General features: G+C 46.1%; 1 protein-coding gene across 1 annotated transcript; it reads right to left on the bottom strand.

Moving 5' to 3' along the window:
* Positions 1-7: 7 nt before the first annotated feature.
* LOC542333 (cytosolic glyceroldehyde-3-phosphate dehydrogenase GAPC3) lies at positions 8-3238 on the bottom strand. The gene is made up of 12 exons (NM_001111915.2): positions 3008-3238; positions 2861-2884; positions 2673-2773; positions 1897-2012; positions 1710-1809; positions 1479-1625; positions 1333-1393; positions 1150-1247; positions 874-1016; positions 695-778; positions 388-477; positions 8-293 (listed from the first exon to the last, which is right to left on the bottom strand). Exons 1-12 carry the CDS (start codon positions 3009-3011, stop codon positions 248-250), a joined length of 1014 nt encoding a protein of 337 aa, NP_001105385.1. The 5' UTR covers positions 3012-3238; the 3' UTR covers positions 8-247.
* Positions 3239-24986: the final 21748 nt, after the last annotated feature.

Raw genomic sequence — 24986 nt, 5'->3', positions numbered from 1 at the left:
CGTCAAAGATTGCAAAATGCAAAACTTTTGAAATAGAATGACCGTTAAAAGTTTAACGATAACACATAGACCTGACAAAATATGAGTCACTCAATGCTCAACCAACCACTACGATACCATTACACCAATTATAGGTTTTAGACAATCAGATAAGAAAAATTTATTCTCGGAAGCACTTCCGGGGAAGAAACACAACTCTCTTTGCATGCTTTCATCACTCTTTGCATGCTTTCATCAGTTTGTTCATTTACTTGGTGCTGTTCATGTGGCGGATCAGGTCGACCACTCGGGTGCTGAAAAGAAACGGAAAATAAACCAGGATTTAGAAATTGAAGTGCACACAAGCCCTAGTTCAAAGTCAGATGATCTGTAGAGGCAACTACTAACCTGTATCCCCACTCGTTGTCGTACCAGGACACAAGCTTCACAAAGTTGCCGTTCAAGGCAATGCCAGCCTTCGCATCAAAGATGCTAGACCTGTGATTGAAAGAGACAACCACGAAAAAAACATTGTCAGTAACCTGAGGTCCCCGGCGATTAACTACTGAGCGATTAGATATTAGTAGTAGGGAATGTATATATATATATATATATATATATATATATATATATATATATATATATATATATATATATATATATATATATATATATATATATATATATATATATATATATATATATAAGCACACACCTGCTGTCACCCTGGAAATCGGTGGAAACAAGGTCCTCCTCGACATAACCCAGAATGCCCTTGAGGCTACCCTCTGCCTCGGCCCTGTAGAGGAGATGTTTGCAAGAATCAGTGACTATGACCATCTAAAACAATTCAACACTCATTTGAAATTTGCCCTGGCCGGAGAGCTAACTCACTTGACCGCAGCCTTGATCTCATCATAGGTGGCAGACTTCTCAAGCCTAACAGTCAGATCAACAACAGAAACATCGACAGTTGGGACACGGAAAGACATTCCAGTCAATTTTCCATTGAGGACAGGAAGCACTTTGCCAACAGCCTGCAGGAAATCAAGTATAGCTGTTACAAACTAATACAAATAAAAAGTGGTTTGAACAAAAATGGAGGTGACTTGTTTCACTTCACAGAAGAGTTGTGGCTATACACTATTTCACACTGTTTCAGTTTCTAACCTTAGCAGCTCCAGTGCTGCTGGGAATGATGTTGAAACTAGCAGCCCTTCCACCCCTCCAGTCCTTAGATGAGGGCCCATCAACAGTCTTCTGGGTAGCTGCAAGGATCCACATTTACTACACTGAAGATCACAAACAGATTGCTAGACAAAGTTTCCATTCAACCAATTTCGCAAAGCATACCAGTGATGGCATGAACAGTGGTCATCAGACCCTCAACAATACCGAACTTGTCATTGATGACCTGCAGCAAAAAAAAAAGTAACCAGTTTTAGATAATATAGAATGCCTAAGAGCAATTTATGTCAGCAGTAAAGCAACATAAGCACCTTAGCAAGCGGAGCAAGGCAGTTGGTTGTGCAGCTAGCATTAGAGACAATGTTGATGTCAGACTTGTACTCCTTCTCGTTGACACCAACAACGAACATGGGGGCATCCTTGCTAGGAGCAGAAATGACAACCTTCTTGGCACCACCCTGTAAAAGCAACAGGAAAATCGTTAGATGCTTCCAATGCTGGAACTAATAAGGTATATACCCTGGAATAAAACAAAATTATACCTTCAAGTGAGCTGCAGCCTTCTCCTGGTCAGTGAAAACACCAGTAGACTCAACAACATATTCAGCGCCAACCGAACCCCATGGGATCTCCTCAGGGTTCCTGCAAACCAGGTCATTATTACGCATTAGTCACCACACGATGGTTTAATTGGGTATGAAACAAACTATAAAAGGAATAGTAACAAACCTGCAGCCAAACACAGCAACCTCCTTCTCACCAAAGAGAAGGGTCTTGGAGTCCTTCACCTTGACCTCATGGTGCTTCCACTGTCCGTGCACAGTGTCATACTTGAACATGTAGGTCTGCAATAGCAAAGTCAAATTCAGTCATATAAGAGAAGACCCAGTTGGCGTAACCAAGTTACAGGAGACCTAATTGGTGTAATTTAACTAATCAATTTGCCAAATGCAAGAAGAGATTAACCAGAGAATTAAATTCTGTAGAGAATACAGATTTGGATACTTCAAACACTATTTAGATCAACAACAATAAAATAGAATGTAATCCAGATCATAAGATTTGAATTAACCTTAGCATAGGATTCCCAAGAAAAAAACAGATTGCCTATATAATAATCCAAAGCACATGACAGTCAGAGCAAGGCACAGATACACGTGCATCCACAGATCAACAACCTAAATATAACCACTAAAGAGTTTCTACGATAGATCAGTAAATTACAATCATGTGTTTTATGACAGAATGGGTAACACCAATCCATATAAAAAATGGCATCCACGTCAGATCTACGCATCCCCGTTTACTAATATTCTCATATAATGCAGCTGTTCCACATTGAACAAGGACAAAATACAGATCTGCTACCATTGAACAAGCACGTTCAGCCAATCACTACCTTAATTAGCAGATCAAGGGATTAGCGATACGAGGGGGCATATTACCATGTTACAGCACACTCCCTAAGTACCAGATCAAGCGATAAGCGATACAAGGGGCTATACCATGTAATCGGTGCTGATGAAGGGGTCGTTCACGGCGACGAGCTCGACGTCGTCGCTCTGCAGGGCCACCCTGGCCACCAGCCTTCCGATCCTGCCAAACCCTGCACCAACAAAATAGAACGGTCAAAACCGACACGAACGGTGTGACTCAAATACATCGTAACTGGGATCCGAGGATGCGAACTCACCATTGATCCCGATCTTGATCTTGGCTGCGTATACCAGAGCACAAACACAAGCAACCAAACAAACAAAAGAAAATCAGCGGAAATGTCACCACCAGCGATAAAAAAAATCCGAAAAACACAACCAGATTGCAGGAGTGACGGCATTACCCATGAGGGTGAGAGGCTGCTAGACGGAGGAAACGAGGATGGGTTGATTTCAAATGAGATCGAAATGGAGTTCTCGAGTGTGTGTGATCTGTGATGTCGCCAATGTATCGGAGTCGGAGTGCCGTATATAGAGGCGCCTGGGGGCCGGCTGCGGCGGCTGCTTGCTGGTCCCACCCGACGCCACGGAACCTAGTTTTGTTGGCTACCGGTAAAATGGTGGGGCAGAGACGTGAGGATGGACGGATGACAAGTGGGGGCCATGAGGAGGAACGCGACCGGTGCGTCTAATGGTTTCTAGAAGCTTCCCGTGGGTCGGAACGTTGGACCTTGGAAACCTGGACCGTTGCTGGGTTCGGACTGGCCGGGAGTGGGGAGAGAAGTCATGTGATGCGGTGGTGGGTCTGCCCTTCTTTTCTTGGTGAAGAAGAAGAAACCATTGGCCGAGCTGGTTTTCGGCGGCCGTCGGATGAAAAAAGATTCTGTGGACCTTGTGGGGGGAGGGGAAAGGGGGTGCCAATCCAGATCGTCAGTATTCCTCCACAGATAATCTCTTTTGCATGCGTGATTTACAATTTAATAAAGCTGTCTGCGCGCCTAAAACTGCCTCTTTGCAAAAAAAAATTACACCAATTAAAAAACGAATATATTAGAGCTTTTTAAAGGTGACGCACCAACTAAAATTTGGTAGAGGCGTAGAGCTGAAAAACAAATTATCTATCGCTGCCACTATATTGCACACGTCATCCCATATTCCCATGAACCATCTTATTTCTTTTTTTTTCTCCTTTCTCACACGTTTTCTTCTTTAATGGCCTCCATGTGTGCACCCTTTCCCCATGGCATGCCCCCTTCTCTAGAAGGTTGTGGTTAACCGTAGGACTGGGCACGGTTTGTTTAGGCTTTTTTGTTTAGACTTTTTTAGCTTTTGACCACCAAAAATTGTTACGGACTTTCAAACGGCCTAGCTTTTTAGCTCATTTCTATAAGAATCGTTTTGATAAAAACCGTCCAGAGGCAACATAAACATAGAATCGATCGACTCGTCACGATAGTAGAAATCCATTGCTTTCTATATCTTGAACTCTTTGCACCACTTCATCTTCCTTAGCAAGTAATCCCCACGATACTCAGATTCTTCTCACACTCAGAATCTCTCCATAGTCAGATTCACAGAAAAGCTAGTCAGAAAAGGTTGAACCAAACATGCCTTAGGAAATCGATCGAACATTTTTTGTTCGTTTTTTAAGTTTGGGTTAAAAAAAGGATATACGAAAAGCTGCTTGTAAAAGAGGAAACCGACACTTTGGTTAATCGAAAACTTTGGTTCCATTTTTAGTTTTCCTTATTATGAAAACAGAAAGGAAATCTGCTACCATATGTGTCCACGTCGGCCTAATTTTCATGGCCATTTGATCATGGATCATTGGTTCCCATCCTCTCCCGTGCTCCTGTGTGTAGATGCTTCCAGTTGACGGTTCTCCTCTCCTCGTATCCTTTCCGTGTCTCCTTCCTACACATCTCACTCTCCCTCCTCCTCCCTCGAAACCCCACTCTCCCCCGCTCGCTCGGGGCTTTTAACTAAACATACCTGACCTCGTAGAACACAGCACAACATTTTGGAACACCGGAACAATAACATCAATTTACATAGAACATTGCAGTCTACAATAACATCGGAACAATAACATCAGAAACATTGCAGTTGTCCGTTTACATTAGTTTATATATAAGCATTGCATAGAACAAGCAATATTTTGCAACACCAGAATAATAACATCTATTTTACCATGACCGATTGCAAAACTGCATAGAACATCAACAGTAACATTTATCTTGGCTCAATAGGGTGCTGCTTGCATGACGAATGATGAATAAACTGCATGGTGTGGCGAAGGCTCAACAGGCCACGACCGTAGCTGCATAGGGTGACAAAAGGTTGCGCGGTGGCCGGCTGGTGGCGAGACGGGGGTGGCGATGGTATCGAGTCTGGTCGACGGCTCGGTGGGCGGTGAATCCACAGGATACGGGCGATGTTTGCAGGCTAGGGTTCGTGAGACCGAGACCGAGTGTGAGCGCATCTGTGAACCATGAATGTGAGAGTGCCTGAGTGGTGATGCTGAGGCCGTGAGGAGACGTGACTTGTGAGGGCCTAAGGCCTGCAGGTCGTGATGGCTGATGCATCTGGTTGCGCACTTGGGCCAAAAAGGCCAACTTCAACAGTTCAACTCCAGTTTCCTATACAAATGTTGACATGGCAGCTTTGAAGATAGTGGCGGAGCTAGACGAAATTTGAAGCTTAAGCATCGCCAGTGGGAGGGGAAGAGCGGCAGCCTGGCGCATATGCCTTGTTGGCAACCAAGTCATAGTGTTGCCCCTTCCTTGGGGGCCTCCTCGACCAACCGTGGTGGGAAGTGAGTGTGTGGTCGCGACAAACTTGGTGAGCAAGGAGAAGGTGAATGCGGGAGAAGAGATGGATGGTCTCTAGGGGTGACTGCATGAGGTGCGCGAAGTGGAGCAATGCGACGTTGTGGAAGAGAAGAACACGATAACTCGACCACGTAGCAACACGTTCGTGGGCAGGCGGGAGCGAGACTACGTGAGTGCTCGGTACGAAAACAATGTGACAATGAAAGTCGTCTAGAGGGGAGGTGAATAGGTGAAACCTGAAAATTATAAGCTTTGAACACGTACTTCACCCGAGGTTAGGTTGGAAATAAATAAATGTTAATCTAGAGTGCGAAAGATAGTTCTTCTTGCAATGAGTTGCTCGATCAATGCGGATAATTTGGGAGCCAAATCAAAAGGTTGTGAGCAAGAGAACTTTAGAGAGAGAGAAGAGGGAAGAAACAAATCGAATGGTGAAGATCAACACAAGTGGACACGACGATTTGTTTCCCGAGGTTCAGTTCCAAAGAACCTACTCCCCATTGAGGAGGCCACAAAGGTCGGGTCTATTTCAACCCTTTCTCTCTCTCAATCGGTCACCTAGACCGGTCGAATGCTTCTTCTTAATCACACGGGTCACTAAGACCCAGCAAGAATCACCACACAATTAGGTGTCTCTTGCTTGCTTCACATGATTAACTTATGTAACTAAACTCAGTTTGTCATTTGCATTGCATTGTGGGTGTTGTTATTAATCTTGATCTCTTATTTAATTAGGTTGGTATCTACTTATATTTAGTAACTGCTAATAAAATTTTGACCAACTTTAAAAGCAATGCTCAGCTTTAACCATCCTCTTTGGTAAGACTTACACTTCGGACGAGCTCCCACCTTTGGTGAGTTCATGCACATTATCCCCCACAACTTGTTGAGAGATGAACGTATGTGAGCTCACCCTTGCAGTTCTCACATCCCCCCAGGTCAAGGACAGATACCACAGGATGAGGCGTGTGAAGGATGTTCTGATGAGTTCGTGAGTGGTCTAGGTCGTCATCTCCAGGTCAACTTTGGTTGCTGGGTCGTCGTCTACAGAACTCAGTTATATATTAATGATGTGACATTTGTTTCTGTATAATGAGTCATCATATGTGTGAGACTTGATCCTAACACACTTGGTGATTAATTCGCGCCTGGGTTTTGGACTCTCTAAAATCCGGGCGTGATAGTCCCCTTCATGTGCCGTCTTGAGGACGTCCCAAATTTCTTTGGCACTCTTCAACCCTTGCACCTTATTGTACTCCTCCCTACACAAGGAAGCGAGGAGTATGGAGGTTGCTTAGGAGTTGAAGTGCCTTATTTGGGCGGCCTCGTCGGAGTCGTAAAACCTCGTCGCCCACCTGTGGTGCCTGCGCTCCAAACTCAACAATATCTCATATACTTTCATGGAGTGAGGTTAGATGGTGCCTCATTTTATCACTCCACATACAATAATCTTCACATCAAAATAAGGTGGTTTGCCTAGGGGTACAAAAAGTAAAGGAGCGCACTTGGAAATGCGAGGATAGCGAAGTGGGATCTTACTATATTTCTTATGCTCTTGGCGCTTAGAGGATGTTGATTCGGTGCCGTAGGTTGAGGATGAGGAATAATCGGTCTCATAGTAGACCACCTTCTTCATTTTCTTTTTCTTCTTGTCACCCTTCTTATGTGATTTGATGGAGTCAGTGGATTCCTCCTTGTGCTCGTTTTGCTTGTCGCCGACCTCCTTTGATGGAGTCCTTTCGTCGTTCTTTCTCGAAGATCTGGGCTTTTCCCCGGTGACCATCTCCCTTTTGGCGTGTTCTCCCGACATTTCCTCGAGTTGTTAGACTCTAATGAAGTATCGGGCTCTGATACCAATTGAACGTCGCCTAGAGGGGGTTGAATAGGCGAAACCTGAAAATTATAAACTTTGAACACGCACTTCACCCGGGGTTAGGGATGGAAATAAATAAATGTGAATTCAGAGTGCGAAATATAGTTCTTCTTGCAATGAGTTGCTCAATCAATGCAGATAATTTGGGAGACAACTCAAAATGTTGTGAGCAAGAGAACTTTAGAGAGAGAGAGGAGAGGGAAGAAACAAATCGAAAGGTGAAGATCAACACAAGTGGACACAGTGATTTGTTTCCCGAGGTACGGTTCCAAAGAACCTACTCCCCGTTGAGGAGGCCACAAAGGCCGGGTCTATTTCAACCCTTTCCCTCTCTCGATCGGTCACCTAGACCGGTCGAGTGCTTCTTCTTAATCACACGGGTCACTAAGACCCCGCAAGGATCACCACACTATTAGGTGTCTCTTGCTTGCTTTAAAAAACACTTTAAAAGATTATAATGAGAAGAAGAAAGCAACCAAGCAACAAGAGCAACAAAAGAAATACAAGTCACCCTCTCTCGAGTCACTAAACATTTTTGGTCACTTGACTTGATTTTGGAACTTGGAGAGGATTGAAGGCTTTGATTGTGTCTTTGGAGTGTATTCTTTGCTCCTGTATTGAATGAAAAGAGTGTGATGCTTGAATTGCTTGAATGGAGGTGGTTGGGGGTATTTATAGCCCCAACCACTATTCTAGCCGTTGGTTGACTGCTCTGTCGATGGGCACACCAGACAGTCCGGTGGTGCACCGGACACAGTACGGTTCACTGTCCGGTGCATGCCACGTCAGCTGTCCGTTGGGGTTTAGAGCAGTTGACCGTTGAAGTTGTATGTCCTTTTACTGCACCGGACAGTCCAATGGTACATCGGACAGTCCAGTGCGACCTGACATCGCAGATTGTCGTCTGACTTCCGGCACTGCAGACTGAGGGTGCAGTCCCGCAGTCGACCGTTAGTGGAGTCGACCATTGCTCCGAGGGCTTACCGGATAGTCTGGTGGCACACCGGACAGTCCAGTGATTTTTAGCGGACGAGCGTCGAGGAAACCCGAGAGCGGCCAGTTCGCGGAGTGCTCTAGCCAGGGCATTGGACACTGTCCGGTGCACACCGGACAGTCCGGTGCGCCACTGGCTGCAACAAGTCGGTTTGCTCCAACCTTTGTAGAATTGCCCCAAGGTTATTTTCTTTGTATGTGTATATGAACTTTATCCTCTTGAGAAAAATATCAACTATGCAAACTAGTTAGTTCATAAGGTTTGTGATGGACGTCAAACACCAAAATCGATTATAGAAAATATTGGGGACTTGTTCTCAAATGCTAAGAGTCAAGAACAAGGCAACACAAAATATTAAATGTTAATGTCCTTCGTCCTTCGAGGCATTATTTCCCTTAGGATATAACGATCTTCAGACGAAGGTCATGAAGGACATACCTTCATCATCATGGTTATAAGAAAATGAAAGACGAAACATATAAAACATGAAAGATAAACACAAACAGGCACATCATAATATCATTCATATATTATCACTAGGTACGTGCCCGTGCGTTGCGACGGGAGTAAAGAAATTGTATGGAACATAGAAACAGAACGACAAACATCGTTATAATATGTAAAATTCGTGTGGTAAATATTATCAGCATCGCACAAATTATTTCTAAAGAGTCAATATAGAATTTTTAATGTCAGACAAATGTGTCGACAACCATACACTAATCTAATCCTTTTTACAATATCGATAAGTCCCTGTTTACGTGAGTTGTCCCTAAAATCGTAGATTTGCAAACATAATCTACCGAATATAGTAGTTTGGAACAGCATAGTATCTGAATTTGCTTCTGATTGTATTCTATGCAATGTCATGTAATATACAATACCATGAAAATGGGTATGCTCAAAATAATATAATCTACTAACTTTAATCACGAAAGAAATAATTCGAGTGTCAGAGTCCTACTCATTTTAATAGCTTACATTTAAATTTACGATAAACTTAGTGTCTACGCTCCACACATTTTAATACTACATTAGTCTTGACCTAAAAAAACTATGTTCTCTATTTAACTTACGATTAGCAAAACTACGACATAATATTATCGACCTTAGTATCTCATAAATTCTTTGTGAACAATCAATACAACACTAAACTAATAAAAATCAAATTATACTACAATGAAAATATCATAAAAACATCTTGCAAAAACATTTGGTTTTTATAGTTAGAACGTGATTAACAGTTGTCCATTGGGTCCGTGCCGGTCTGGTCCGATCATCGTGTCGTGTTTGGGCCTTATTTGCAGCATGACAGGTTAATCTCGATACAGACTAATTTTTTATAGTATATAAAACAAAAAACGTGGATTGTCCCGCACTTAATGAATTGATAGATACAGATACAAAGAACCCAAAAGCATGGATCAGATGTTGGCAGCTTTGCACTCAACTGAAGTAGGCGAGCCGCTAGTTTCCAACATCAGTCGTCGTGACTGGGTCTGACGGTTGTCTAACTATAGGAGCTCAGAATCTTGCTACTTTCCCCGATCTCTGGATCGTCGTTGTTGGTGTTGGAAATACTCGCACTGTTACAGATAGAGTAACTGATTATGATCCACATCTACCCACAAACTGCAAAAAAGAAGGGACGACTCACGGGCGCGGATGGGGCGCGGCGCGTGGATGGGATCGCCGATGGTTGTCGGCGGGTGGGGGCGCGAATCACGGACGCAACAGCTAGGATTGCGTCCTCGACGGCTGACAATGGAGCGGGGACACGAACCACGGGCGCGAGAGCAGTGGAGAGCGCGGATCAAGGCCGCAATCACGTCCGCGAGCAGTGATTCCGCTCGATTTGGGCGTCGAATTGCCTTCCATGTAGAGCGCGGGGAGCACGGGATGGTCACAGAGAAAGGGGAGGCGCGGGAGGAGGTGGCGGACCTTCCATCGACGTTGCGAGGACTGTGGGTTTGGAGATCTGGCTTCCATTGACGGCGTGACAGGAGGTGAATGTGCGGACCTTCCGATGACTGCGGGCGAGGAGATTTGGCTTTCCTTTCATTGACGGCGCGGGAGCGGAAGGAGGTGAGGTTGAAGGACTGTAGGTTTGTCATTGTGGCTTCCATTGACGGCGCGACAGGAGAAGGAGATGGCGGACGCAACAGCGCGGGGCAGGAAGAGAGCGCGGGAGGGCGGCGGGATGCAGGGCGAGGTGCGTGCGGCAGAACGTGCACCATGGGAGAGGTGTGGACGCCTACATTAGTCACATAATTAGTAGTAGAGATTTAACCAGGTTATGTGGGCCGCGTGTGTGAGTTGGGCCATAGCTCTATAAGCCCGTAATGAGTGGGTGAGGTGAGAAAGCAGAGAACAAAAAGACAGTCACCTTGCCGATCGAGTTGTTACGTCGCTTGCCGATCCATCTCGCCGGCGTCCACGTCAGCTTCTCACGTCACGACACGTGTTGTCACAGTTCAATTATTCATCCTTGTGTTCAATCTCTGTCTCTTTACATTTGTGATTGCAAAAAATATTCAGCGCTATCAATTGCAGAATAGAGCCATTTCCTTTTCCTGATTTGAACGAGTTGGAGCCCTGCTGCCTAACCATTTGCTAGATTTCACTGGCAACTCTAATTACTGATCGTGACTGTGCACTTACATTCTTTTTCCTTTCTAGAACTTTTTGGTTATCACTCTATGTTTATTTCCTTTTCCTGTGACTTTACTTTTATGTTTTTCATGGTGTATATACCTTCTCAACTGCTCTCATCCACGAAAGCAATATCTTTTTTATCAATCAATATCACCAGTTGATTCTGAGATTCTGTCTATTTCATATATACCATATCCACGAACCAGGATATTCCTTTTGTTTTTCTTTCAGCAAAAAACACAAAGTTCGTAAAGAATATATATAATAGTAAGAAAACATTGAACCATATTTTGACGTAAAGAATATATATAATAGTGAGAGCATTCTGTCAGTTTCAATGACATGGAAGTATATTCCAAAATTTGTATTCTCTTGAAATCTAAGAATGCTATATCTGCGTTGTTCACGTGTTCCATCACACCTCGTCGAGGAAACTTACGTACAAGCTTTTCACATCAAAAGAAGCTAACAAGAGAACACATTTATTTTAAGACGCAACATGGGGAAACTACATTTGTTTGCTACCGTGAAGGCCAGTCTGCTTTACCATGTCGACTGATAGTTCCAAATTCTCCATCATTCTATAGTCTGTTACCTCATCAGGGAGTTGTCTTCATGCAGCCGTAGCCTTTGGTTTTGACTTTTTGAACTGCGAGTACAGGAACACTCCAGCAAGAGCAACACCGGTTCCTGCAGGCAAAGAAAAAACTTACAATTCAGACACTGATGAGACATTCAATAACTGGCACTTGCATGAAGAATATTAATCACTTCTGTACCTAAGGCATTTATACGTGAAATTAGAGTTCTAAAGAAGAGAACGGATGTCACAATGACCACCACACGTTTAAGAGAGTTGGGAACCGAATGGGTCACGGGAGATACTCTAGCCAATAAACTGTACGAAACCTGCCGAGAAATAAATAGAGACTTCATTAGACGTAATTCAGTGTGAAATAGAATTCATAGTAACAATTAGATACGAGATAGTCCAAAAAACTGATAGACACTAATGAGGAAAAATAATGAGTTCATACAATTTTTGATGCATTTGTTTTCTCTATGTGTGTTGATTTATCATCATCTATTTGAATATAACGACTACTATTTTGAGACGGATGGAGTACTTTTTAGGCTAAAAAACTGATATTCAACATTTTTTTATGAGATGACACAGGAGAGCTGAAAAATTGTTCAACATAACTGGAGATAATATCATATTTAACTGGAATGGTCTGATCCTAGCAATAAAACAATGAACAAAAGATATATATTATCTGCAAGCAAGTAGTAAGTAGTTTGTTTGGACCTAAGTAGCCAACCGCAGTAGCCACTAACAGACAATTTTAGCAACCTCCGAGAGACTACAAAAAATGTTTTGAGCGGAGACAGACTGGCCTCACCTGTTGGTAAAAATAGAAAGATGTCCCAGCAAGTGCCACTCTTACAAATAATTCTTTTACATTAACTCCCTGAAAAACCCAGAAAGTTTAGTGTTCAGCAATTTCATGCCAGTAAAGTGTTGAAATATTCCAAAATTTCTTGTTTTTCATGCAGGGGTGAGGGCGAGGCAGAACCGTGCACCATGTGGACGCCTACATTGCATTCTTATAGAGTAGTAGAGATTAAGTCTAGAGTAGCAAATAAATAAAGCCTAAGTAAAACTTGAATGTTGTGTGGCATTCTCCATATAAAAGCAGACCATCTTGTGTGAAGAATTACCTGCTTCTAGCACAGTAGAATTAACATAGTCTTCATCACTCTCGCTAGAGTTTCCAGCCATGTATCCATTACCATCAGAAGATGAGCTGAAGCTACAACATGGACCTATGTTCTTCGTAGATGTTTGAGAGATGGGAGAAATGAATCTTGAAATGTTTTTGTATTTTGAAATGGCACCAAACAATGCAGTCCCAAGCTGCCCGGATTTGGTCAGGGAGTTGTTGATCAGCGCAGCAGCATGCAGTTTCGCTTGTATTGTAGGACGACAGAAAACAGGTACCTCCATCGCCATAAATCTGCCTCCATGAAAAATGGAACAAATAAATAAATATCTGTGTCCAGATAATGTTGTGCAGGAATAACCAAGTGACCTCTAGAAGCAGAAAAGTCAGAAAATGATTCTTGGCCTGCGCCTATGTTACAACTATCAGTTTTATTTTTCCAAAAACAACTGTCAGTTTTCAATTTCATGACACTGACGTATCAACCTACAATTTGGATTCAGAAATAAGCTGGATTGCAGTCTTGATCTACAAGTGCTGGACCTTATTTTATATCTCAGCCCCAAACCGTAGCGTCGGATGCCTAAACAATTTTCTGCCGAATCAAGCACCTAAACCTGACAGTAAAATAGCACACTTACACAACCATTTCCGCGTTGATAGGTTGAAACAGAAGCATTTCTATTCTCCATAGGGCACTGGCGCACGTCTCTGCTCGGGGCGACGGCGACCGGCGACGGAGTCACAGAGCTGACGAGCTGGTGGAGGATGCTTAAGATTGTAGAACTAATAAGGATAATAGTAACAATAAATTGTTTGATTGCACCGGAAACTTACTGTCTAACAATAAACTTCAGAAATAGAACATTATGACCATCATAATTTCATGATTTTGCTTTTGCCATCAGATTATCGGCAAAAAAATATGCTCCTGCAAGGAAAAGACAAACAAAGCATTATAAGCACCTTGATGAAAGATCAGAAGCGTTATAGGCTGCATTAGTGACAAAGTACCTTGATGAAAGATGGTTTAGGGAATGTTTAAATACAAGCTTAGCATATGCACCCCGCATCAAAGAAATGCATTACAATAACCATGCTGATCTGTGAGGCTATATAGAAGAAATGCATTAAAGAAATATGCTCCCATGCGAAGTACTAAGAAACAGTACCTCGCGTTTTCCACGGCGGGGACATGGCCGGCGCTGGTGAAGGCGGCGACTGGATCCGGCTCCATCGCTGCGATCTGTGAGGCTATATAGAAGAGATTAGGATTGGGCAAATTGAATTTCGCATGGGAGGATGTCTTTGTACTTGACGATTGCTGAATCTTGCCATCAAGGACATCTGCGACAGCAAGCAAAAGCATGCACCTGTGTCACTTGCTTCTTCTTGCAGAGCAGGAAGCCAGCAGAGAAAAAAAAAGACGAAGAATAAATCAGATGCGGAGCCAACCTGGCTGGCGAGGAGGATGCCCCAGCGGCGACCGGATCCGGCTCCATCGCTGCGATCTGGTGGTCGGGGAAGAGGGCATCCTCATCGCTGTGATATGGTGGCCTGTTGAAGGAGGTTGAACTCTGTGAGTGGGGCATGGACCTCCGCTGGCGAGCGAGGGACGCAAGCACGATGTTGCAGAGGCTTACTGTGATGAATGAGGAGGCAACAGAAGGGCACTCAAGGGCGTCATCGTCCCCAGTCACGCGGGTGGTGAATCGGGCCATGATTGTCGAGTCCCCGGCCTCCATCATGGAGGCTTGGAGGGCATAGAGGTGCTCCAAGCATACTCTCCGCCAAGATCTGGTCCGCTGCTGCGCCAGCTGGAACAGGGACTCTGAGAGAGAGACGATGGACCTGGTCGGCTCGCCAGCGGACGTCCCTCGACGGTGAGGGGCTCGCCAGCGGAGGTCCCACAGCGAGGCGAGCGTTGAAGAAGCGTCGGAGGAGGGTAGAGGCAACGAGCGTCGGAGGAGGGTCGCTGATGAAGACCGAGAGCCCCCGCATCCCCGAGAGAGCCATCTGCCCCTATTCCGGCCGCCGCCGCCTCTAGAGAAACCCCCAGATCCGGTGCCTCCACGCGAGATCTGATGTCCGGATCGGGAGGAGCAAAATCCTACGGGGGGCGGAATGGATCGTCGCCTCCACACGCAGTCGTCGATGGATAGTGGACGCCGATGATGGGGCGAGGAGAGTGGATCGCACCTTCCATGTTTAGCTGGGGCTCGGTCGCACCTTCCACGGCCTTCCATGGGGAGCCAGGACAGGGTCGTCGTGGTGGGGCGAGAGACCGTTGATTGCGAGAGGCCATGGAGAGTGGACCGCGCCTTCCCTAGAGAGTTGGGTCGGCATGGTAAGGCGATGACGCGTTGATTGCGGAAGGAGACTACGGAAGGACGCAGCGAGAGAGACGTGGCGCGAGGGGCGGATCGACGTAGGGAGGCAGGGATCTCGGGAACCTTCCAAGCTGGGATCGAGGCGGGCCATGGCTAGCGGCGGATGGAGGTGAGGTGGGCGCGTCCGTAGATGGCAGAACCGTGCACCGTTGGGGTTGTGGACGCCTACACTAAGGCCTTAAGGAGTAGTAGAGATTATACAAACTTGAATATTTAAATACGATATTTAATTACATTAATACCTTCGGCTTGATAGAAGGCAAAAATCCAAGTGTTGTGCGCGAGCGATTACAAGATAGCGTGAATAGTACATGAGTACTATTCATCTATTTATAGGCACAGGGCGCAGCCTATGTGAAATTACATTTATGCCCTCCACAATCGATTACAGTCATGCCACAAACTATCTAGGGTTTATTGGTCATTTCATCTTTAGGTCGGTTCACTCCTTCGTCTTGAGACAAGTCACTGTGCCGAAGCTTTATGGGTGATAGCTTCGGCCTTGCTTTTGAGAGGATCCGCTGAAGGTATTTCTTTCTTCAGGATCTTCGGCTACGAAGCATACCCCCAACAGGAAATGTTTAGACCATTTCCCTTCCAATCTCCCCTTTTTGGTGATTGATGCCAACACAAACCAAAGCAAATACAAAGTGTAGAAATGTATCTAGTTTGCATTTTGTCAGATGTGCATAAGTTACTTTGAAATGAAAGCAGTTCTAAGCGTATATGGTTGTTTTGATATATCTAACATTTCGGACCACATTTGCACCACTTAGCTTGTTTTTGCAAATCTTTTGTAAAAATCTTTTCAAATTCTTTTGCAATTAGCCAATGGTATAATAATATGATTTCTAAAAGCATTTTCAAGTTTTTGAACAATTCTCCCCCTTTTTCAAATGCTTTTCCTTTGGATAAATAAAAGATCCCCCCTAAAATGGTTCTCCCCTTAGCTGTCAAGAGCATTTTTACTTTTGCTCTAAATTTCTCCCCCTTTTTGAAAAAGTTTCTTTTAGAAAATAGAAAACAGGATGGTGGTGCGGTCAGTGTGGTCCTTTTGCTTTGGCCTATTAATTTCTCCCCCTTTGGTATTAAGCGCCGAAAACGAAGTAAACTAGAGGCCTTTTTTTACAAGAAAGATAGGAATGTAAATACATGAGTAGGGCAAAGGATATATGATACTGACAAAGTCGTAGTGGAAGCCTTGCCTTTGCCTTAAACTCTATTTCCCTTTCTGAAAGTCGCCTAGAGGGGGGTGAATAGGCGGAATCTGAAATTTATAGACTTTAAGCACAACTACAAGCCGGGGTTAGCGTTAGAAATAAAATCGAGTCCAAAAGAGAGGGCGAAAACAAATCAACCAAGAAATAAAGCGAGTGACACGGTGATTTGTTTTACCGAGGTTCGGTTCTTGCAAACCTACTCCCCGTTGAGGTGGTCACAAAGACCAGGTCTCTTTCAACCCTTTCCCTCTCTCAAACGGTCACTTAGACCCCTCACAAGGACCACCACAACATGGTGTCTCTTGCTTTGATTACAAGTGTTTTGAGAACAAGAATGGGGAAGAAGAAAGCGATCCAAGAACAAGAGCTCAAAGAACACGAGCAAAACTCTCTCTCCAGTCATTAAGTATTTGGAGTGTACTTGGGACTTGGAGAGGCTTTGATTCTTTTGAATTGTGTCTTGTATTGATTGCACTAGCTCTTGTATTTAATGAGATGTCTCAAAAACTTGGATGTTTGGAGTGGTGGTGGTTGGGGGGTATTTATAGCCCCAACCACCAAACCAACCGTTGGGGAGGCTGTCTGTCGATGGGCACACCGGACAGTCCGGTGCGCTAGCCACATCACCCAACCGTTAGGGTTCTGACAGTTTTGACCATTGGAGCTCTAATGTCTTGGGGCACTGGACAGTTCGGTGTCGCACCGGACAGGCACTGGTCACTGTCCGGTGCGCCTTCTAGCGCTGCTCTGACTCTATGCGAACTGTCCGCGCACTGTTCACGTTGCAGGCGACCGTTGGAGTCGACCGTTGCGCTCGCTAGCCGTTGCTTCGCTGGCACACCGGACAGTCCGGTGAATTATAGCGGAGCGGCTCTCCTGAAACCCGAAGGTGAAGAGTTTGAGTCGATCACCCCTAGTGTACCGGACACTGTCCGGTGCGCCAGACCAGGGTGCTTTTCAGTTTCTTTTGCTCCTTTCATTTGAACCCTAACTTTGATCTTTTTATTGGTTTGTGTTGAACCTTTAGCACCTGTAGAACATATAATCTAGAGCAAACTAGTTAGTCCAATTATTTGTGTTGGGCATTTCAACCACCAAAATCATTTAGAAAAAGGTTTGACCCTATTTCCCTTTCAATCTCCCCCTTTTTGGTGATTGATGCCAACACAAACCAAAGCAAATATATAAGTGCAGAATTTGAACTAGTTTGCATAAGGCAAGAGCAAAGGTCGCTTGGAATTAAATCAATTTATACTTTCACTAGATATGCATAGATTGCTTTCTTTTATTCAACATTTTGGACCACATTTGCACCACTTGTTTTGTTTTTGCAAATTCTTTTGGAAAATCTTTTCAAAGTCTTTTTGCAAATAGTCAAAGGTATATGAATAAGATTGCAAGAAGCATTTTCAAGATTTGAAATTTTCTCCCCCTGTTTCAAATGCTTTTCCTTTGACTTACACAAAACTCCCCCTGGATGAAATTCTCCTCTTAGTGTTCAAGAGGGTTTTACCAATATGAAAAAGATTTAGATACCAATTGAAAACTTCTTTTAAAAACTTTGAAATTGGTGGTGGTGCGGTCCTTTTGCTTTGGGCTAATATTCTCTCCCCCTTTAGCATTAATCGCCAAAAACGAAGACTTTTGAGAGCCCTTTTTACTTTCTCCCCAATGGTACAAATGAATATGAGTGAAGATTATACCAAAGTGGAGAGCGGTGCTGAGTGACGGTGAAGGGTAAATAACACCGATAGAGTGGAGTGGAAGCCTTGTCTTCGCCGAAGACTCCATTTCCCTTTCAATCTATAACTTAGTAGAAATTCACTTAAAAACTCATTAGTCATAGGCATAAAAGAGATATGATCAAAGGTATATAAATGAGCTATGTGTGCAAAGTTTCAATCAAAGTTCCGAGAATCAAGAATGTTGAGCTCATTCCTATGTTTGGTAAAGGTTTTCTCATCTAATGGTTTGGTAAAGATATCGGCTAGTTGTTCTTTGGTACTAACATAAGCAATCTCGATATCCCCCCTTTGTTGGTGATCCCTCAAAAAGTGATACCGAATGACTATGTGCTTAGTGCGGCTGTGTTCAACGGGATTATCCACCATGCGGATTGCACTCTCATTATCACATAGGAGAGGGACTTTGCTCAATTTGTAGCCATAGTCCCTGAGGGTTTACCTCATCCAAAGCAATTGCGCGCAACAATGTCCTACGGCAATATACTCGGCTTCGGCAGTAGAAAGAGCTACTGAGTTTTGTTTTTTGAAGCCCAAGACACCAGGGATCTTCCCAAAAACTGACAAGTCCCTGATGTGCTCTTCCTATCAATTTTACACCCAGCCCAATCAGCATCTGAATATCCTATTAAATCAAAGGTGGATCCCTTGGGTACCAAAGACCAAACTTAGGTGTATAAACTAAATATCTCATGATTCTTTTCACGACCCTAAGGTGAACTTCCTTAGGATCGGCTTGGAACCTTGCACACATGCATACGGAAAGCATAATATCCGGTCGAGATGCACATAAATAGAGTAGAGATCCTATCATCGACCGATATACCTTCTGATCTACGGATTTACATCCCGTTTCGAGGTCGAGATGCCCATTGGTTCCCATGGGTGTCTTGATGGGCTTGGCATCCTTCGTTCCAAACTTGGTAAGTATGTCTTGATGGGTTTGGCTGATGAATGTGCCCTCTTACACTACCGGAATCCGAGGCTTTGCCGAGTGTTGGATTCTTTGCCGAGTGCCTTTTGTCGGGCACTCGGCAAAGAAGGCTTTGCTGAGAGCCGCACTCGGTAAAGTTAGGATCTCGGCATAGAGCCTCTTTACCGAGTGTTGGACACTCGGCACAGGACCCCACTCGGCAAAGACAGGTTTGCCGAGTGTCAAACACTCGGCAAAGGGGGCTCTCGGCAAAGGGCCGTCAGCGGCCGTCCCAAAGCTGACGGCCGTCAGTCTTTGCCGAGAGCCAACGGTTGGCACTCGGCAAAGAGTCTTCTTTGCCGAGTGTCACATAGTTGACACTCGGCAAAGAACTCTTTGCCGAGTGTCATCTCTAGACACTCGGCAAAGTATATTTTTATTTTTTTTATTTTGTCTCCCAAACTTTTTGTGGTATGTTCCTACACTATGTAGACCTACATGTATCATTTGTGGACAATTATAACAGAGTTTCAATCGTTAGTAGATTTAGTTCGTTTATTTGAATTTCTTCGGAAAATTCAAATTTGAACTGCAGGTCACTCGAAACTTGGAAAACCGTGCATGAAAAAATGATATTCATGTTACTTAGCATAAGTTACGACCGATTCCAGAAGCGTACCGGAAACTTCGAACAACATGCTCACTAAACATGGTCGTGAACTTGGCATCCACATGTTTAAAAATTGTATAAAACACAAACAAAGTCAGAAAATCATGAAACTTGTCCACGTGTCATGATATCATATGTACAGGCTGTGATAAAAATTTTAGAATGTTTGGAGAAAGTTGTGAGACACTATGTGTAGAAACCTAGAGGACTACACATGAAATCAAAGAGTTTCAATGTGGATCTCTTAGGTTTCTACACATAGTGTCTCACAACTTTCTCCAAACATTCTAAAATTTTTATCACAGCCTGTACATATGATATCATGACACGTGGACAAGTTTCATGATTTTCTGACTTTGTTTGTGTTTTATACAATTTTTAAACATGTGGATGCCAAGTTCACGACCATGTTTAGTGAGCATGTTGCTTAAAGTTTCCGGTACGCTTCTGCAATCGGTCGTAACTTATGCTCAGTAACATGAATATCATTTTTCATGCACGGTTTTCCAAGTTTCGAGTGACCTGCAGTTCAAATTTGAATTTTCTGAAGAAATTCAAATAAACGAACTAAATCTACTAACGATTGAAACTCTGTTATAATTATCCACAAATGATACATGTAGGTCTACATAGTGTAGGAACATACCACAAAAAGTTTGGGAGACAAAATAAAAAAATAAAAATATACTTTGCCGAGTGTCTAGAGATGACACTCGGCAAAGAGTTCTTTGCCGAGTGTCAACTGGGTGACACTCGGCAAAGTGTAATGACATAATCTTTGCCGAGTGTCCCCCGGATGACACTCGGCAAAGACGCCTTTGCCGAGTGCCGCATCTATGGCACTCGGTAAAGTGTATTTTAAAATTAAAAAAAAATCTTTGCCGAGTGCCAGATCGCGGGCACTCGGCAAAGACCGTTTACTTACCGCCAGTTAACCCTTTCTTCCTCACTCTCTCACTCTCTTTCACACCGTCGCCGCCGCCGCGCCCTCGCCGTCCGGTTCGCCGCCGCCGCGCCCCTCTCCCTCGACGCGTCCCGCCCGGCCGCGCCGCGCCACCGCGCGCGCGCTGCTCCGGGGCCGCGCCCCTTGCCCTCACCCTCACCGCGCCGGGGCCGCCCGCCGCGCCCGCGCCCCTCGCCGCCGTCGCGCCCCTCGCCGCGCCCCTCGCCGTCCGGTTCGCCGCCGTCGCGCCCTCCACGCCCTCGCAAGCCCGCTGTCGCGCCCTCCACGCCATCGCGACCTCCACGCCGTCACGCCCGTTCGCCGTCGTGCACCGTCCACGCCGAGCAACTAGGTATAAACTCATTTTGAGATTTTAGTTGCTAAATATTGTCAAATAAATGTTTGATTGTTGTGAAATAGAGTTAGGTTTTTTGTGTGTGATTGTGTATTGTGAAATAGAGTTAGGTTTTTAGTGGTCACTTTGCATGCATTAGGTAAGTCTTTTAATTGCACAAAAGATGTTTATGTGGTTATTTAGGCATTAATGTATATGTGTGGATATGTATATGTGTGGATGTCAGCCATCGTGCTGCTACTTATATTTATAGGCTTTGAAAACCTCCCCGTGCAGGGGAGGTGCTGCCGGATTTTTTCGTTGATAGGCTTTGGTTAAATATGTTATAGGATGGAGGACCGTGAGTGGATGTACACGGGCCGTAGAGGAAGGAACGATGTCATCACTGAATGGATTAGAAAGACCGATGATTTCGTGGAACGGGCATATGGCGAAGCTGCTAAAGGAGCGAGTCTAGTCCCATGCCCGTGCAGCAAATGTGACAACCAGAAAAGAAAACCAAAGAAGATCATGGTAGAACATATTTGGAAGAATGGATTTACGCCGGGCTATACTCGGTGGATATTTCATGGTGAAGCGCATCGTACGAGAGAGGAGGTGCTGAGACAACGTGTCGAGGATTATGACGCGGATGCGGGGGTAGCGGATATGTTGAACGACTATCAGGAGGCACAGTACACGGGAGGATGTATGGATGACGAGCCAGAGCCGACTGCAAAGGCGTTCTACGACATGTTCGACGCGGCACAGAAGCCCCTTCACGGCCAGACAAAGGTTTCTCAACTGGATGCCATTGGGCGTGTAATGGTGTTCAAGTCGCAGTACAACATGAGTAGAGACACATTCGATGGCTTGTTGACGGTTATTGGGAGTCTGCTTCCGGATGATCACGTTCTGCCAAAGAGCATGTACGAGGCACAGAAACTACTTCGTGCACTCAAGATGACGTATGAGCAGATTCATGCTTGTCCGAAGGGCTGCGTGCTATTTAGGAAAGAATACGCGGAGGCAAAGTACTGTCCCAAGTGTAATTCGTCTAGGTTTATGGAGGTAGACTCTGGTGATGGACAGAAGAGGCAGCTTGACATCCCCTTGACAATCCTACGACACCTTCCGTTCATACCGAGGATCCAGCGTCTTTACATGACAGAGGAATCCGCGAAACAAATGACATGGCACAAAAATGGAAAACGATACAATCCTGACAAGATGGTGCACGCATCAGATGGTGAAGCATGGAAACACTTTGATGACATTCACCGTGAGAAAGCCGAAGAGGCTCGTAATGTACGTGTTGCGTTGGCCACAGATGGGTTCAATCCCTATGGAATGAGCGCTGCCCCGTACACATGTTGGCCCGTGTTTGTTATCCCAATCAATCTCCCCCTGGTGTGTGCTTTCAAAGGCAGAATATATTCGTGTCGTTGATAATTCCTGGACACCCGGGGAACAAAATGGGCGTGTACATGGAGCCTTTGATCGATGAATTGGTACATGCCTGGGAGGAAGGGGTATGGACGTATGACCGAGCTACGAAGACAAACTTCAGAATGCATGTTTGGTACCAGTACTCCATGCATGACTTACCGGCGTATGGGCTATTCTGTGCCTGATGTGTTCACGGTAAGTTCCCATGCCCAGTTTGCAAGGAAGCTCTCAGGTTCATTTGGTTGAAAAAGGGTGGCAAATATTCGTCCTTCGATAAACATCGACAATTTCTTCCTGCTGACCATCCATTCCGCCTAGACATCAAGAACTTTACGAAAGGTGTCGTAGTGATAGACCGCCCACCTGCAACGATGACTGGTGCCGAAATTCGTCAACAGATAGATGGGCTCGTGGCCAATACAGAAGGTGGTTTTGTGGGATATGGTGAGCAGCATATGTGGACACATAAGTCTGGCTTGACTCGGCTCCCCTATTATGACGACCTGCTCCTTCCACACAACATTGACGTGATGCACACTGAAAAGAATGTTGCCGAGGCACTGTGGGCAACAATTATGGGCATTCCTGATAAGTCAAAGGATAATGTGAAGGCAAGAGTGGATCTGGCAGCGTTATGTGATAGACCAAAACTAGAGATGAAGCCGCCAAGTGGCGGAAAGACGTGGAGAAGGCCTAAGGCTGATTTCGTCCTAAGCAGGGCCCAGAGGAAGGAAGTACTTTAGTGGATCAAGATGTTGATGTTCCCTGATGGATATGCAGCTAACCTGAGTAAGAACAAGTGTATTATCTCCCATATGCGTGTCAAACGAAAGAACATCTTAAGGGTTGGGATGTTGTGTATAAGGTATCACCGCATGGGAGGTTACCTGTTCCTAACGATGAAGATTACAACTTAGACCCGGACACATATGATGGAGAGTTCTTCCAAGAAGATGGGCTAGAAGGGCGATTTGAGATAGACTTAACCGAAGCTATCGGAATGGACGTAGATATTGAAATGGTTGTTGATGAGGAGGATGATGAGGTGCAAAATGATAATGACTTAGTAATCCTTGAAGGCAATGACATTAATGACGAACTTGCGTCTTCCGATGGTGTTGAGATTGAAATGCTTGATAGTGATGATGAGAGTTATGATCCGGCTAACCCCTACACATATGAAGATTATTTTTAATCGATGTAATGCTATATGACTTTTTATTTCGCACCTATTTTTAAATACATCTTTTTATATGTGCTTATTTGTTTACTCTTAATTGCAGGTTGTTGGACAAATATGGTGGGCGGTTTCCTGAGGAGGAGGAGGGGGAGGAGGAGTAGGACGGCGGACGATGCAGAGCAGGCAGCGCGGCAGGACGAGGCAGATGTAACGCCCTGAATTTGGGGGTAGAATTTCTTCTTCTTTTCTCTCACCAAATTCAGGCGTTACCCTTTTCTTTTTTTCTCGTTCCCTCGCTAAACCTTGATCTTTTCCAAAGTTATAGCGGGTTTTGGCTTTAGACCCCGTGTAAAGCAAAACCTTAAAATACTTTATTTTGGGTGATGCACCATGCCGAACCATGCATACTTTTGATTGTTTAAAAATGTGAAAGCATTCATCCAAAGAAAATTAGATTTTAGAAAAAGAAAACCCTTTTCTTTTTCTCTCCCTCTCTCCCTTTCCCATTTCGGCCCAGCCGCCCCCCCTTGCGCGCCGGCCCAGCTGGCGGCCCAGCCGCCCCCCCTTCCCCCCCCGCGTGGGCCTCCCGGCCGGCCCAGCCGCGCCTTCCCCCCTCCCCTCCCGCGTGGGCCTCCCGGCCGGCCCAGCCACGCGCCCCCCTCCCCCCCTTTTCGGCCCAGCCGGCCCAACCGCCCGCCCCCTCCCTTTTCCTTTTCCAAAAATCCCTCCCGCGGGCCTCGCCCGTCATTCTCTCACCCTCTCTCTCCCCAAACCCTAGCGCCGCCGCCGCCGTTCCCGCCCACGGTGAGGCCCCCTCCCCTCCCCTCCCCTCTCTCCCCCTTCCTCGGCTGCCCCCTCCCCGGCCGCCCCGGCTGCGCCCCGCCTCGCCGCCCCCGGCCGCGCCCGACGAGCCCCGCCCCCGTCCCGCTTTCGGCCGCCCTCGCCCGGCCTCGCTCCGGCGAGCCCGCCCCGCCTCGGCCGTCCCCTCCCCGGCCGCCCCGGCTGCGCCCCGCCCCGGCCGCCCCCGGCCGCGCCCGGCGAGCCCGCCCTCGCCCCTCCCCGCGCCCGCGCGCGCGCCGGCGAGCCGCCCGGCCGCGCCGCGCCCCGGCGGCCCTCCCCGCGCTGTCTCGCTCCGGCTCGCCCAGCCCCACCCTCGTCCGGCGAGCCCGCTCTGCCCCGCCCCCGTCGCTCGGCTCGGCCGCCCGGCACGGCCGGCCCTCACCGCGCCAAGCCCCGACTCGGCCGCCCCGGCGACTCGCGCTCGGCCCTGCCCCGGCCGCCCTCCGGCGAGCCGTCCCGCCCCGCCTCGTGCTCGGCCGCCCCCGTGCCCCGGTTCGACCGCCCGTCCCCGCGCTCGGCCTCGTCCGGCCGCGTCCTCGCTCGCTCGTGCTCGCTTGCCCCGGTGTGCTTGCCCGCTCGCCCCGCCGTGCCTTGCTCGCGTCGTGACGGCCCTGGCGTGGCCTCG

The sequence above is a fragment of the Zea mays genome, chromosome 4 (assembly GCF_902167145.1).
Source record: "Zea mays cultivar B73 chromosome 4, Zm-B73-REFERENCE-NAM-5.0, whole genome shotgun sequence".
Taxonomy (NCBI): domain Eukaryota; kingdom Viridiplantae; phylum Streptophyta; class Magnoliopsida; order Poales; family Poaceae; genus Zea; species Zea mays.
Note: the sequence above shows the minus strand (reverse complement) of the source record. Positions and strands in the feature narration are given on the sequence as shown.

Excerpts from the sequence above, each read along its gene's own strand:
- LOC542333 (NM_001111915.2), bottom strand. Across the intron at positions 1,394-1,478 it reads GCCTTGCTCCGCTTGCTAAG|GTCATCAATGACAAGTTCGG; the intron begins GTGCTTATGTTG and ends TTTTTGCTGCAG. Across the intron at positions 294-387 it reads GACAACGAGTGGGGATACAG|CACCCGAGTGGTCGACCTGA; the intron begins GTTAGTAGTTGC and ends GTTTCTTTTCAG.